The sequence below is a fragment of the Papilio xuthus genome, unplaced genomic scaffold, assembly GCF_000836235.2.
Source record: "Papilio xuthus unplaced genomic scaffold, Pxut_1.1 DF827789.1, whole genome shotgun sequence".
Taxonomy (NCBI): domain Eukaryota; kingdom Metazoa; phylum Arthropoda; class Insecta; order Lepidoptera; family Papilionidae; genus Papilio; species Papilio xuthus.
In genome coordinates, this window is record NW_013530860.1 from 811059 (window position 1) to 827018 (window position 15960).

General features: G+C 35.0%; 2 protein-coding genes across 4 annotated transcripts in view; both read right to left on the bottom strand.

Annotated features, from left to right (window-relative positions):
- The window catches only part of LOC106115468 (fibroblast growth factor receptor 3), a 78025-nt gene that overhangs the window by 9312 nt on the left and 52753 nt on the right, over positions 1–15960 (bottom strand). The gene's annotated exons all lie outside the window — the stretch shown is intronic.
- Positions 13051–14503, bottom strand: TwdlT (TweedleT). Its single transcript, NM_001312351.1, is given in 2 exon segments — positions 13051–14164; positions 14475–14503. Coding segments are annotated over 2 exon segments (957 nt in total). The 5' UTR covers positions 14490–14503; the 3' UTR covers positions 13051–13222.

Genomic DNA, 15960 nt, shown 5'->3' on the forward strand with positions numbered 1-15960 from the left:
GGGCTTAAATCTCCATATAATTCTATGAAATCCTAGTACTCCTAATTGCCTTGGTATAAAAAATTCTACATGTAATCTGAACGTTAACAGGCAAATTGTTTTGTAACTTAGTTATATAGTTTATTTTTTAATTTTTAAGTGGTTTTGTGTAATTCCTAAAAAAAAAACAAGAAATCGTGTGAAACTACGCAAACATTTTATTTGCTGCAATATACAGGATGATTCATTTGTCCATTTAAGGAAAAGTAGGTTAGATATCGCAATTGCAACCTAGATGATTGTTTGTGTTTCATTACGTATATAAAAATAATGACATCTGTCTGTTGAACATCTTAAGACTTGGGGTTTTAGTTACGGTCAAGTGTTTATTAAATACGAACACTTAGACGAATTAAAATATTACCAAATAAGGCCTGACCTGAATGTGGCAATTTGCTGTTTACTATAAATTTAAAAGTTAAAAATTGTATAATACTAGCAGTCGCCCGCGACTCCGTCCGCGTGGATATATAAAAAAAACTTAATTAGTGTAGCCCACCCATCCATCCATCCAGATCCCATCCATCTAAACATTCGCATTTACAATATTAGTATGTTAAATAAAAAGCAGCTCTTCAAGGCATAAATTCGAAAAAAAAATGAATAAATAGTATCCTATGTCCGTCTCCTGTATCTAAGCTACCTCACCAATTTTCAACCATATCGGTAAAGCCGTTCTTGAGTTATAAATAGTGTAACTAACACGACTTTCTTATATATTTGAACCCTGCAGGCATATTCGAATTTTATAGTACAAGTGCAGTCACACACATCAGTTAGGTTAGGTAATGCGACATAGAATTTGTCTTGTCCCGTTCCATCTACATGCTTATTACAAAAAACATATGATTATGAATGTAGCGTTAGTTCAAAATGTTAAAAAAAACATTTCTTGAGACATAAAACCTTGTAATATGTGATTTATAACTGTAAGATATATTGCAGATGCAATAGAAATTCTAGGCGTAAAGATAATAAACATTACTGCTTGGTATTCGAGTTTATAACGGGAAGTGGCATTCAGTGGGTTGGTTTAGTTACTCAATTTGAGTAACTCGTGAGATGCAATATCGGGATAAAAAGAGCATTGCTCAAAGCATTGCTATTATTACGTAACTGCAATGCGTCTTAAGGGTACGCGTTCATTGGCCCACGCTGGACGCATCGTACGTACGGCGCACAACAGGATTTTAATTTGCTTTGTATGATTTTGTCGGCATTTATAAACAAGCAATTCGTTGCGTGCCGTGTGTACGGTGCGTCCGGCGCGGGCCAATGGACGTGTATCTTTATGAATAAAAATCTATCTTGCTATGTAAGTCTCCAATGCGTTCGTAGACCATTGAACAGATTTTGATGAAATTTTTGATATAAAGGATGTTCTAAAAAGACACTGCATTTAAAAAATTAAATCAATTTATTTTTGTTTTAATGTAATCAAAAGATTTGCATTACGGCAATGTTATTAACCTTATTTTGATAATTTACATTTTACTTTTGAAATTATTTTGACTTTACTTATTTAATTAATTATGTCACTGGCCTTATTAGTTATTTTTAATGTTTTAAATGATTCAAACTTACGTGAGACATTATACTAAACTGATATATAAACACGGCTAAACAATCACGTATATACGTCCGGTGGCGGCACCGACTAGTTTCGAGCCCATCGGGGGCCCTTCATCAGGATGAGTGGTACTGGTATTATTTTGTCTGAATGTTTCATTGCTGACCTGGTTATAGTCAACTCTATTAGCTTATTATAAAGGTTTTTTGGCAAGGAAATATTGTTGAGGCAGTAATAATTTTTCTGCTAGAGTACACTTGAGTTCACATGAGCTTAATAATATATTATTACATTTCTCGTGAGGCTATTCAATATAATCAGACAACTGACGTAGGAATGTTCTAGTTATTTACTTTGGCGTAAGTCTTGAGGTATAATAAATCAAGGTGAAATTCGTTGACCCTTAACTATTACCTTCTATCTTACTGATATTATAAATGCGAATGTTTGGATGGACAGATAAATGGATGTTTTATTGTTTCTCCAGAGAGGTAGCATGGATCTCGCTGAAATTTGGCATAAATGTAGAACTTTTAACTTTTAACAGTGGTAGAGCCCGCTTTAACATCCTCGCACGAATTGGCCCGGCTCGACCGGTGAAATACCGCGACCACGCAGAGGATGCATGGGAAGGAAAAATATTTTCTTTCTGTGCATCCTCTCCTCCGTCGATTAAAGGTAGGCAACGCATATGCAATTGCGTATATCTATGGGCAACGGTCACTTCGCTATTTCAGCGATTTCCCGTGGCCGCTCGCTCGTTTGCCACCTTATGATCTAAAAAAAACATAGTCTGGAGGAACGCATTTTTATAACAGAAGGGGGCAAACGAGTAGCGGGAACACCGAGGTGTTCAACGACGCCCGTGGACATCAGCAATACCAGAGGAACCGCAGATGCGTTGCCGGCCTTTGATATGGTGATACGCTTGCTTCTTGAAGGGCCCTAAGTCGTAGCATAGGTTACTAATTACGATTTGTTTTAATTACACGCGGACAGAGTCGCGGGCGACGTCTAGTAATAATATGAACACGACTTATTACTCAGAATTTATTATATTTTCTACATGTTAAGGTGCGTTTCCACAGTTCGACAATGCTCGTTCGTCTGCAGAATCAAGTAGCGTGGAAACGCGGGTTAACGCATTAACGATTTTTTTATTCAAATGATCATTACTATAGATTGAGATGAATACAACTAGCTATTAACAATTTTGACATGTTCGTATTATATTCAATCGAGATGTAGCAATCTCAGCATGCTATTGTTGACCAATAACATTTTGTAATGTGGTTTTGGACGATAATTGCCTAGTTGAGGACGCGTGCTTGACCCACTGATGTAAAATGCTTGAAGATTTCGTTGAATATTCGTAGTTGTAGAGTTTGCAGTAATGAAATCATCATTACTCACTAAAAGTCCCCACCGAAGGGCTCGGAGCCTATCCTAAGTTAGAGGTGACTAGGCCATACAACCACGCTGGCCAAGTGCGGGTTCACTTCACACATATCTTTGAATTTCTTTACAGATATGTGCAGCATCACGATGTTTTCCTTCACCGTAAGAACGTCGGATAAATATACATATGTAAATCGGAAATCGAATCCAGGACATGCAGATTGTAAGTCAAGTGCTTAACCCCTGAGCCACCGAGGCTCTCTGACGACTTGGTTTTATTATATAATAAAATAAATAAATTTAAAAGCATTTTTTTTTGCTTTTTGTCGTTTGTTTACTAATTGAGGTCAAAGATTAGTATATATATATATATATATATATATATATATTTAAAAATATGTTATGTAATGTATTAGGTTAATCTAAGTTATACAACTAAGTTAAAAATTCTGCAGTAACCAGTGATATTATTACAAAGGAGAGATGAATAAGTCGATAAAAGTTTACTTTTTTTTCTTATGTAACCGGAAAACAAACAATAACACGCTTTGATGTTTTAATTGTTATTTCAATTGGTCATTGTATTATGTATAATTGTTTTATTTACTATTACATAACAGTGGGTTTCAACTGCATTGAAATTATAACAATACATATTGTTGTCTCCATTTTATCAAGGAGAGAAAAGGAATGGCAATATAGACTAATGCAAATTTCACTTCTTTAAAATATCTTCTATACGTATAAAGAATAAAATTGGAGTTTCTGTATGAAAAACGAAATATATATCTCGAACATACTGTATTTGCGATACACACAAAAAACTATATCTGTCTGTCTATCTGTCCAAATTGGACTGGAAGGTAGATGATGTAAATGTAAGTAAATTAGGCTACTTTTTATTTCCGAGCTGACGAAGTCGCAGGCAACAACTAATATATAAATTTACTTTATGTATATTTAACTTTATATAGTAGGATTTTAGTAGGGTAAGGGTTTGGGAACCCTTCTTACTTACGTTAATAAGTCATTAATTTATGATATTCCTTAATGTTATTACGGTTTTGCGCTCGTGAATTACTAGTAAATACGCAAAACTATCTAAAAATAAACCTACAATATGTATGAGAGATGGTTTGATGAACAATTTGTAGTCTATTCGAGCCGTTGCTAATGTTACCGTCCCTTAATAAAACATTAATCGACTTCGTTGGCGGAATTAAACATTTTGTTGAGGACAAGAGCTAAATTAAAAAGGTCACTCGCTTTCTTCATTGAATTAAGTTAAGGATTCTATTTCGTTTCCTAACATTAAAAAAAATATTATACTTATTAAATTAATTTAAGTCATGTCTTTTATACTTTGTCAAAGCAATAAGAGTTAATAAATAATTAAATTAATAAAAATGATTGTAGATATGATGGCTGATAGAGATGTAATACGGAATAGTACATACTATGACGACTCTTCGTAGAGATAAGGGCATATTGATAATGATGACCCTTATATATGTGAGGGATCTTGTCAATAAAACTATTATTTCTTACATTCTAGGTTCTTTATTACTGACACACGTTCTTTTTTCAAACTTAAAACGTCACTACTTTTTTGACATATGTAATCTTACAGTCTTTATTTACAGCCAGTGTTCTAAATAGGCTTTAATCTACAACACAATACATAAAAAAGTAAAAAATATTAATTTGAAAGAACATTACTGTGATATTTTTTGGAGTTTTCACCACTTATTTTCATATTTTTTTTATACCATAAGGTGGCAAGCGAGCGAGCGGCTACTTGAAATCGTTGATATACCGAAGTGACCGATGCCCATAGACATACGCAATTGCATATGCGTTGCCTACCTTGATTCAACGGAGGAAAGGAAGCACAGAAAGAAAATATTTTCCCTTTCCATGCATCCTCTCATCCGGAAAGTCCACTTATACTTCCCATCCTCTCCTTATAAGAAAAAGGGTGGGAAGGGAAAGAGGACTTAATTAGGACGACACACTCATCACACGAAACGCGGAATTGCTTCCACTTGACTCCTGTCTTCTGTGTGGTCGTGGTATTTTACCGGGTGAGCCAATTCGTGCGAAGATGTTAAAGCTCGCTCTACCACTGTTAAAATTAAATAGTATTAAAAAAATTATAATGGTATCTATTTAACTAAAGAGATGTCTTTAAGACAAATATATTTTGCATATTATTTTGATCTCAAATATGACAGATGAAATATAATTTTAAACAGATATGGTAATCAGATTAAAAGAATTATTTCACAATTTAAGAATGGACTTCATATTAAAGGACACATATATTTTTTTATTTCTAACCTAAAAACAAGCAAATTTATTAAGATTTCAAAACAATGTATTTTACATTTTACTTTCACACGAACGACCTTTTTTAACGTAATAAATATTATTTAAGGAACAGGATTAGAGCGTTCCCTTTTTAAATAGCATTAAATTTTTATGTGTGTTTTTATAATCGTAGTATTTGTATGTAAAATCTAGTTGTTTTGTTTTCTCAGGATTGTTTATCTGTATTATATTAGCTTTGTATTCATGTTAATTAAAATTGGATTAAATTAAAAGTTACGATGTAATTTGTTGAAATATAATCAAATTTGCTAAACCCTTAACCTTTTCTACTTCGTTAAAAACAAAGGGATAACAGTTGAAAACTTTTCATTCATTTATTACACGTGTAATTAAGGGTTAGTTTATTATTTAATTCAAAATTAATTAACACAAATAGTTTGTAATATATTTTTGTTCTTTATATAATTGTATACCAGCTGGTCCCCACGAGTCAAAGATATTCGGTTCTATAACTAGCGGTATCTATAACTAGCTCTTTCCACGACTCCGTCCGCGTAGAATTAAAAAAACAATAATTAGTAGTCTATTTGTTCTTCCAGACTATGTTCTGTATGTATGTCAAATTTCAACCAGAGACGTTCAAACGTTTTGGAGATAACTTCAAACATCCATCCATCTAAACATTTGCATTTATAATATTAGTAAGAAGTAAGAACCAAGCCAGCGTGGTTGACTATGGCCTAATCACCCTTAACTTAGGGTAGGCTCAGAGCCCCTCGGTGGGGACGTATAGTGAGCTGATGATGATGAAGAAGTAAGATATTTTTACTAGATAAATTAATATATTGAATATACAACATTTTTTTACAAAGACGTTAAAGTTTTATTCGTAAAAATGTAACAAAGGTGGCTAGGAACAGTAAGTTTGCCGGCAAAAATGCTAGGATCGCGGAATGTTCTTGTTCAAAAGAAATTGCCAGCAACAATAGAGACGCAGGCACGCGAACATTTTATCACTACGGTCTCGCGTCGCGTATTGTCTGATGTCAGAATGGAAATTAAATTCATAAAGATAATGCGAATACAATGCTTAGATAAATAGAAAAAAGCTACTGGTTGTTTATAAAAAAATTGTCTTATTTATGAAAACTGCATCGTCTATATTATTTAGTAATTAAGTAACTAAAAAAAAACCCTATATATAATAACTCTGCGGAGTGGAATATGAACCGAACAACAACGTTGTTGTTCGGTTCATTTTCCACTAGTTAAAAATAAGTTAACTATGTAGTTAACTTATTTTTAACTAACTAATTGTTTATTACGTCCGTGCGGAATTAAATAGAAATTACACATAATTAGTAACCTATCTTTTCTTATAGACTATGTTCTACATGTGTGCCAAAGTTCAGCGAGATCCATGCAGGCGTTCTGCATATTCCTTCTAACATCCATCCATCCATCCATCTAAATATTCGCATTTATAATATTATTAAGATTTATTTTATTTTAATCAACGGCATATATAAAATTAAACTTAACAACTAAAATAATTACAGTCGAGTTGTTGGTAAAAAGGGTCCTAATTAAACACAACTCTTCCGTGCGAACTTGATAACATATGTAAGCGATCTATTAACGTATGTTATATGAAATAAGATGAAAAACATAGCGAAGACGCAATCAATTCTCGTTCACACAGGTATTCAAATGTCTTACTAATATATGCAGATGCGGTAACTTATCCGGAAGGAGGTCGTGTATTGTTGCCGTTACCCTACGCATACCTCTTATTATCGTCTGCAAATGCCTTACGCATACTTATCTTCATAAAGGTACAGATATATTATGTCGGGTATCCACCGACAACGACTCAACGGTTGTCGCCCACAGCGCTACAGAGCGGTCATGGGTACCCCAATTGGATAGCAACCGGCAACCCAGCGCTTTGCTACTAAGCAAAGCTGTGAGTTAAGCTACAATTCCACTAAGTTGTACTATTCATTACACTAAATTAGGGGTTACTAGGCCATAGTCAAACGCTTGGCCAGTGTGGTTTGACTTCACTTATATCTTCGAATTTCTTCATAGTGTAAGGAAGAAAATCTGACACTGCCGATGTATTAGCGCAACACTAGCCTTACTAAAATGTCGTCGTTTAGTCCCCCTCACTTATCATTCTGACCTTTCGATTCTAATTAAAAATGTCTAAAAATAGTGTGCAAGTTGCATCAAGATGATTTCTTTCACCGTAAGAACGTTAGATAAATGTATACATATGTAAATAAAAAAAATGCAGGACGGGATTCGAACCTAGCAGCATTACAGATCAACTTTCTTTACATTGTGCCACCGACGTTCGTAAGAATAACGCTTATTGATAAGGAAAGAAACTCGTTTATACTAGTAGTCGCTAGACTACGTATTACTTAGTACATATTTGTTTTCAACGTTCAACAGAACATTAATAACAAGTGAACGCGTTAACATCCAACACTGTAAACTGTAAAGCATGCATCGTCAGCTTCAAAAATAAACGTACGCTATATTTATTTTTAACGTAAGCATCTAAAATAAATGTATTATTTGTATGTCGAGGCGTATGTTTGCGGCGTCTATCGTGAGCGATAGATTTATGTCAGATGCATTACTATCCTGTCTGGAACATAGATCTGCGTACGAGCCTGATATTAACAAGAATAATAAATCTATTATTTAACCAATCCGCACTAGGCCAGCGTCGACTATGGCTTAGTCACCCCTAACTTATGGTAGGCTTCGAGCCCCTCAGTGGGGACGTATATTGAGCTGATGATGATGATGAATAAATCTATGCAGCTTAAAGTTATACTTCTCATAAAACCTTAAAGGCTTGTTCGTATAAGGATAGTATTTTAGTCGAGTAATTTAGTAATTAAACCTGTCTGATTTGATCGACTAAATATACTATTGTACTCGACTAAATTTCCATTGTTCACACTCGTTTAGTTACTAAATAACTTGCTACTAGATTAAAATACTATCCTGGAGCGAACAAAACTTAAGAGATGCAAGACTACGCCATTTAGTATTACATGCTAAAAGAAACATCTGTAAAGATAGCTATGTAAAACAACCGATCACCACACAGAAGTCAGCCGTGAATTGGCCGCAATTCCCAGCTTTGTTTGATGAGTTGTGTGTGGGAGGCCTTATTTTAGTGCATATTCCCTTCCCATCCTTTTCTTATAAAGAAAGGATTGGATATGAAGGAGGAGGGGACGCATAGGAAGCGGAAATATCTTTCTGTGCGTACCCTTCTCCTTCGATTAAAGGTAAGCAACGCATCCGTACAGCGGATGTGTATGGACAGCGGTCGCTTCGCTATTACGGCGAATTGAAATGTCCACATGCTCTGTTGTCTTTTAATTAAAAAATGTAATGATCGATATTTAGCATCTTTTGAATTATGAAGAAAAATAACAAGACTCAAGTTAACCTTAACAATATTAGTGGAAAGCGCATAATTTATCTTCGTATTTTATACACCACTGTCCTAGACTTGGTAAATAAAATATTTGAACAAGTTATAGAAAGGTGAAACCGAAAGTCTCTTAAATATCGACGTGAAAGTGCCTCATGTCAATTCGCATATGTCGGACCGATGTTACAGACGTACAAACTTATCTGACCCGGTGGGTATAAGTAACAATTATAATGGATCATTAGCGCACCCTTGTATAAGTCAAAACATTGTTACAAGATGTTTTTTGTACTATAATTGTCTTGTCTTTATCTATGACTATGTAGGTTTTATATATTTTAAGACAGAACTAACAGCGCATCTCACCGGGCCAATTAGGTTCGTCGGATTTTATGTCGTCGGGCCGAAGATTTGTGCTGATAACTGGCCGCTTCCAAAATGCAATGCAAACAGCGTGGTCGATCGACCTTTTGTGTTCGTAAAAATGAATAAACGTCATCGAGTAATTTGACATAATGGCGGGATGTGTAAATGTCAAAAATGTTAAATAAAATCTGAAATCGATATTTTTTTTTTTGTAAATTTGAAACCAGAACAATATGTTGCGGATTTTATAATCGTTAGCTTGATGATAATTAAAAATTATACTCAAATAGTGATACCTAAGATCTACGACGAGTTTATCAATACTCCGAAACTACTAAACCGATTTGAAAAATTCTTTCACTGTTGGACGTAGGCTATATTTATCACTATTTATTTAATTCTTTCCGTACGAAGACAGGGGCAACTACATGTATATATATGGGAAACTTTTAAGCTAGTAACATTGTGGACAAGCTTCCTTTTAGCTATAAATTGCATCCTGTTTAAGCATTCTTTATTTTAATCGAAAGTGGATCATTGTAACCAGTCTGGTCAACTTCACAATCATTTACAAAAGTTATGTAACCTTTTTTATTTTCAGTTTAATCGTTTTAAAGTTTGTTTACTTGAATTATTTTTGGGTGTTTTTAAAAAAACAGATTGCACTTTACAACATTAACACACTTCGATTACTTTACATAGTGAATTATCTTGATAAAGGGCAAATTCTGCGCTAACGAAATTAATTAATGCAATTAGTAACCTATAGTTCGAAAAAACCTCGCTAGATGTCACTTTTATGAATCTTAGGAAGAAAGATATGTCAACAAAGAGCGAAAGACAATTAACTGATGTAAAGTCCTTATGACGAAAGTACAAAGGTTCAAAAAAGCTTAGTATTATATTAATAGATTTAAATTAAGTCAAATGTACAAGAGAAAGTGGTTCAGTAAGTAGTTTCCGACATGCAGTTGATACGGCAGTTTATTTCATTAGACGTTTACAAAGGCTGCATCGGTTGCAACTTGCAACTCGCCTTCCGTACTAATGCTCACGACTTGAATGGCCGAAACTTATAATCGATCTTTTAGACAAACCAAAGCATTTTAGAACTACTTTTTAGATCATCCTTCCAATAATACAGAGGATTATTAAATTGTAAAAAAATTAGTTAAATATACTGTAGATAATTAACACGAATCAAGATTGATAATTGGGTTTACCTGTTAATATATGTTATTAGAATATGTAATTAAAAATATACTCCCACTTCTTGCCCGTAGGACATTTTTAGATTGCCCGCGACTCCAATCGCGCGGAATTAAAAAATATGAGTTCTTCCAGACTATGGTCTATATATATGCTAAATTTCATCGAGATTCGTTCAGCTGTTTTTGACATCCATCTATCTAAACATTCGCATTTAAATATAATATTAATAAGATGTGGGAATTGTCTATTTCACATCTTTTTAATTACTACTCACAATATTAATTATTACTCACAATACGTCCCCACCGAGGGGCTCGGAGCCTAAGTTAGGGGTGACTAGGCCTTAGTCAACGCTAAATAAATATTTAAATTGATTTTAAAACTCATTGTGCATCACATTATAGCGAAAGCATATGTTTGTTACAAACCACTCTCACTCTCGACCATAACTTGTTTGCACACATTTTGATATGCAATTTTAAAATAAATTTAACTTTAAAACACAGTTAATAGAGTCTAAATAAGCTTGTTGATCACATTCAATGTAACGTAACGGGTCTGTGCATTTATTATCAAGTTTAAGTAATATTGTTAACAATAGAATAAAGTTTATTTAAGAAAGATAAGTTATACAACTTCAAAAAATTTCTTTTTCTTTCACCTCTTTCAGGGACAAGATTCAATACTTTGATAGATTCCTGTTTCATTTAGGCAAAAAGTTCTGCTACTAAATTAAAAAAAAAATCAAAATGAAAGCACCAGGAAAAGAGTTACGCAGTAACACACATAAAAATTCAGAATATTAATTCCATCTTTGTATTTGAAGTCGGATAAAAACAATTATATTTACTAGGAAAATATTAAAGGATATTTTAGGAAATTACTAATATAATTCCTATAAACCATTATCGTATTACGCTTGACAAGTTGAGTTTTTATTTGGTTATGACCGCTGCCGTTTTGACAAATGAGATGTCTTTATTTGTACGTTAATTGTTATTGATAGGGTTGCCAATTTATTGTTTTGTAAAACTTATAAAATATTGCTTAATTTAAAATTACACATGTAGTCAACTTTATAAAGAAATGTGATAATTATGTCAGTGATATATCGAACCGAAACAACTTAAAGTTATTTAATGTAAAGAAAATTACTTAAGTTTTACGGAGAAAGAAAATAATTAGATTATTTTAGAGAGAATAACTACGATTTCCATAACTCCACGTCTAGTGTGTATCTGCGAAGGCAGTTCATGTATCATTCCAGCAAACTCAGCTCACCAAAGAACTCCAGAAAGCCTGTAATTGGGTATCTCCGGGGGCGATTACAGCCAGCCGATATACTTAACAATGCCTGCACTGATACAGTGGAGAACCATTGGTTTCTGACACCAAAATCTCTATATAAAACATATCGGCGTCCCTGAAATTATCTTTGAGAAAACAGAGATAAAAATGTTGTTGGGAATTTGGTCTTAGAAACCCACGGTTAATAGGTTTATCTATTTAACATAATACAGTTAGTTTATTTCGTTAAATCCTTTGAAATTAATAATATTGTGGGAAAAAACTAAACTCGGCCATTTCTGTTTATTAGTTATGACGTCACAATATGGCGGGAGTCCAGATACTTTCTTATTGAAAACATTGTATGACTCATCTTTACATCAGAATTTGTGGTGAATTAATAAGAAGTCAGCACGGACAAATAAGGAAGTTGCAAAAGACAATGCAACATGTTATAAATATTTAATTGTGTTATTACGTTGGATGTTACGTAGTTGTTTTTGTACAAAAGGAAAAGTGTGCTTAAATTAGTCGTCTTTAATGTCTTAATTACTGTTTGAACAAAAGAAGTTGTTAGCTTAAGGGAAATGACCTTTAATCACGTTTCGCTTTTAATTATTTAGAGTTAGATTTAATTTCAGAAAAAACTTATTAATTGAAGGATGATTGCTTTAGCTTGAAAAATATTATTAGAAATGATTCACGCTTTTTGCATATTAAAAAAGTAAACATAAAAAAACCTCCAAAAATATCACAGTGTATTTTACTGTCTGTATAATTTATTCCGTTGAAAACAGAATAAATTTACGTAACATTTCATAATTAATTAAGAAATATTAAAGCCGTATAGAAATGACGAAGTTAAAAAGGAAATCTTTGTAATATATCGATGATTTACGCAAATATATTGTTGGAAGAGATGATTGTGTAATAAATATTTAGCGACTCTTACTTATTCTCTATGGATGTTGTAAGCCGGAGCTTCTTTCTTATTACGTAACTGGGGTCACCATACGACCATTGCGTAAGCGACGCCCACGCCTCAGAATATACAACTTTCTACCAAATCTGTACGTACACTTGTTTCACTGCATCATGTTAATAGATTTGGGAGGACGCGATAAAAGACCTCGTCCAATTTCGAAATCGGAATATGCTTTTCACTTTTTTTTTTTTAAAGAATAGAACAATGTTTGTTCACGTACAGCCAGTTTTAAATTTTATAAAGATGTTCAAGATTATTATTTAAAGATATTAGTGAAATGTTATGTTACATTAAAGATGCTAATTTAAATATGTTGTAGTTTATAGCTCGTACGATGCTGTTTTTATGATATGTTTTATGTTAAAAAAAGGTTTGTAGGTGATAATGAAAATTGTTAAGTTTTTTTTTCAATAATTTTTATGCAAAAAGAATTTTTATAATACAACTAAAATTACATATTAAAATTACTATTTACATAAATACATTTAGGCACCGTAATTTTTTATCTACTTAAGACTAAATTTGTCGCCAGCGAAGCAGGTATCACAAGTGAGCACGCGACGTGCGTCGTTTAGTACGGTCCGGATTGTCCGGGAGGTCCGTACGAGGTGCTGACGCCTGAGCCGGATCCGTGGCCACCGGAGCCGCCGTGCCCACCGCCGATACCGCCGCCGATGCTGCCTCCGGAGATGCCGCTCGAGATGCCACCGTGACCACCGCCCAGACCACCGCCGGACAGGAGACCGCCGCCGATACCACCGCCGATGCTACCGCCGGACAGAACGCCACCACCGATTCCACCGCCAATACCGCCGCCGATAGCGCCGCCACCAATAGCACCACCACCGATGGCACCGCCCTCCTTCTGGGTCTTGTACTTGATGAAGTAAACTTCGGGTTTGGAGGGCTGTGTGGGTGCAGCGGTGGGGATGGTGATGTCGGGCTGCTCGTCGGGTTTCTTGACCAGCACGTATACAAGGGTTTTCTCCTCGTTTTGGGCCTGGGCGGGAATGATGGGCGCGACGGGTGCGGGAGGTGCTGGGGCCTTGATGAAGATGATCTTGTAGTGTTTCTGGGGAACACCGCCTCCGCCGATGATCTGAGGGCGCTGTTCTTCAGGTTCTGGTGGGGGAACGTGGACGTAGATGTGCTTTTGGACGATGGGAGCGCCACCGAAACCAGCGCCGCCTCCGAAACCGGCACCTCCGCCGAATCCTGCGCCTCCGCCGAAGCCGGAACCTCCTCCGAAGCCGGAGCCGCCGCCTGACGAGAATCCTCCTCCGAGTCCTCCGCCAATGCCGAAGCTGCTTGAGCTCAGGCCGCCGGAGGAGAAGCCACCTCCTGAAGAGAAGCCACCGTGTCCGCCACCGATGCCTCCACCGATGCCGCCGAGGCCACCGCCGTGTCCTCCCAAGCCACCACCGTGACCTCCTAGACCTCCTCCGCCGGGCGCGTTGTAGCTGTACCCTGCCTCGGGCCTAGCCGAGCCAAGCGCCGCAACGGCTGCTAAAACCTATGGGAGAATAAATCGGTCAGTGGTGCTTTTGATAGCTGGCAATCCAATTTATAGTTGTCTTCCATGATCTTGAATTTGAAAAAGGAATGTCAAAATTCGAATTTAAAAATTTTCAAAGGATTAAAACACAAAAACGATTTACTACGATGGAAACAAAAAAACAGATAATAATCCAGAATCGATTTGTGACCGATGATTGCCATCATCGGTCATAACAATCGGGCGATCGCTGAAGGCGCTGCGTCACGTATGAGGAAGCGGGGGTCACACACGGGTCACGGATCACTTTCACTGCACGGCTACCTACCAAGAACGCTTTCATGTTGTCTTGCGGAGGTCTCGTGGTTGTATGATGCTCTGTGCCTCTTTCATCTGGCTTTTATAGCGGCGGGTGCGCACGCCTCTCTCCCTGGCTCTTCCTAACATTCGGCCTTCGGGCCCCGAGAGAATTATGATTTTAATGATACTCGTCCGATTCTTCTCCGGTGAAAACAATATGGATCTTGATCAGTTGACACTTTCACAGTACGGACCTTAGGGAAATCATTGAAATTGCAATGTCCCTTAAATGTTTTTTTCTTGCGGTTGTAAATCACGCTTAATTTATGTCGATTAAAAGCAGGATATAAATCATTTAAATCCAAATGTGTTGTTAACATTGTCAAACTCATAAAAATATCTTTTGTTACTTTAGACATTTGTTTGTAGTAATATATTTGTTTGATAAATAAAATTGTCACAAATATATGCTAATTTAATTATACATTGAACATATTACTAAAATATTATAATAAGAAAAAGTAAAAGACTGTTTAAAGCCATATAAAGTAGTGTTTTAAATAAATAAACACCCTTTATATAACGCTTAATATAGAACAAAGCAAATAAACATTAATCAATACTTAAATTTACTTAAGTACATTACTTACAAGTACTTGCATACTTAATTACGATGTTTTTCATACATCTTAACATTACATTCTAGTTAAGTTACTTATTACTTACACCGCTACGTCGTAAACATCGTCAATTCACAATTTAACTAGTTATGTTATAAATTGGCTGAAAATTGTAACCTGAACAAAACATTAATACATATGTATGTCATTTGATCTTTCAAAAAATATGAAATACTGGCTGAAGCCCGCGACTCCGTTCGCGCGGATAAAAAAAAATCTTAATAAGTAACCTATGTGTTCTTCTAGATGTTTTACATCCGTGCCAAATTTAATTAAAATCCGTTGAATCGTTCCGGAGATATCTTCAAACAAACAAACATCCATCCACCTAAATATAATATTAGTAAAATAACTTTATTTTTTATATAATTCTACAACAAACCTAACAATAATTTGTTGAAAATTTATATTCTTGTTGTTGTAAAAACTGAAAAATCGTCAATTTACCATCAATCTATCTAGTAAGACTAACAAGTGACAATATTCACAATTTTACGGTGACATAACCACAAGATGAGGTGAAATGTGAAAGATATAACGTATATATGCATATAGCATTGGTCAGATGCCCTTTGCTTGTACTTCCGACTGTATGTTACGTGTATATGACATAATATTGCCAACTTCAAGTGAAATGCATTTATAGTAATAAAAATATTACCTCGATGCATATCAAAAAAGGTGACGTATTAAAAGTAGTAAAATAACAAAGAAAACAGTATTTTTAGTAAGTTGTCTTTAATATGTCGATGAAACTTAACTGAACATCTTGCTTAGTTATTTAATCGTAGGTTTCTGAGATCATAACCGTTAAAAATATATTGTTGTCTATAT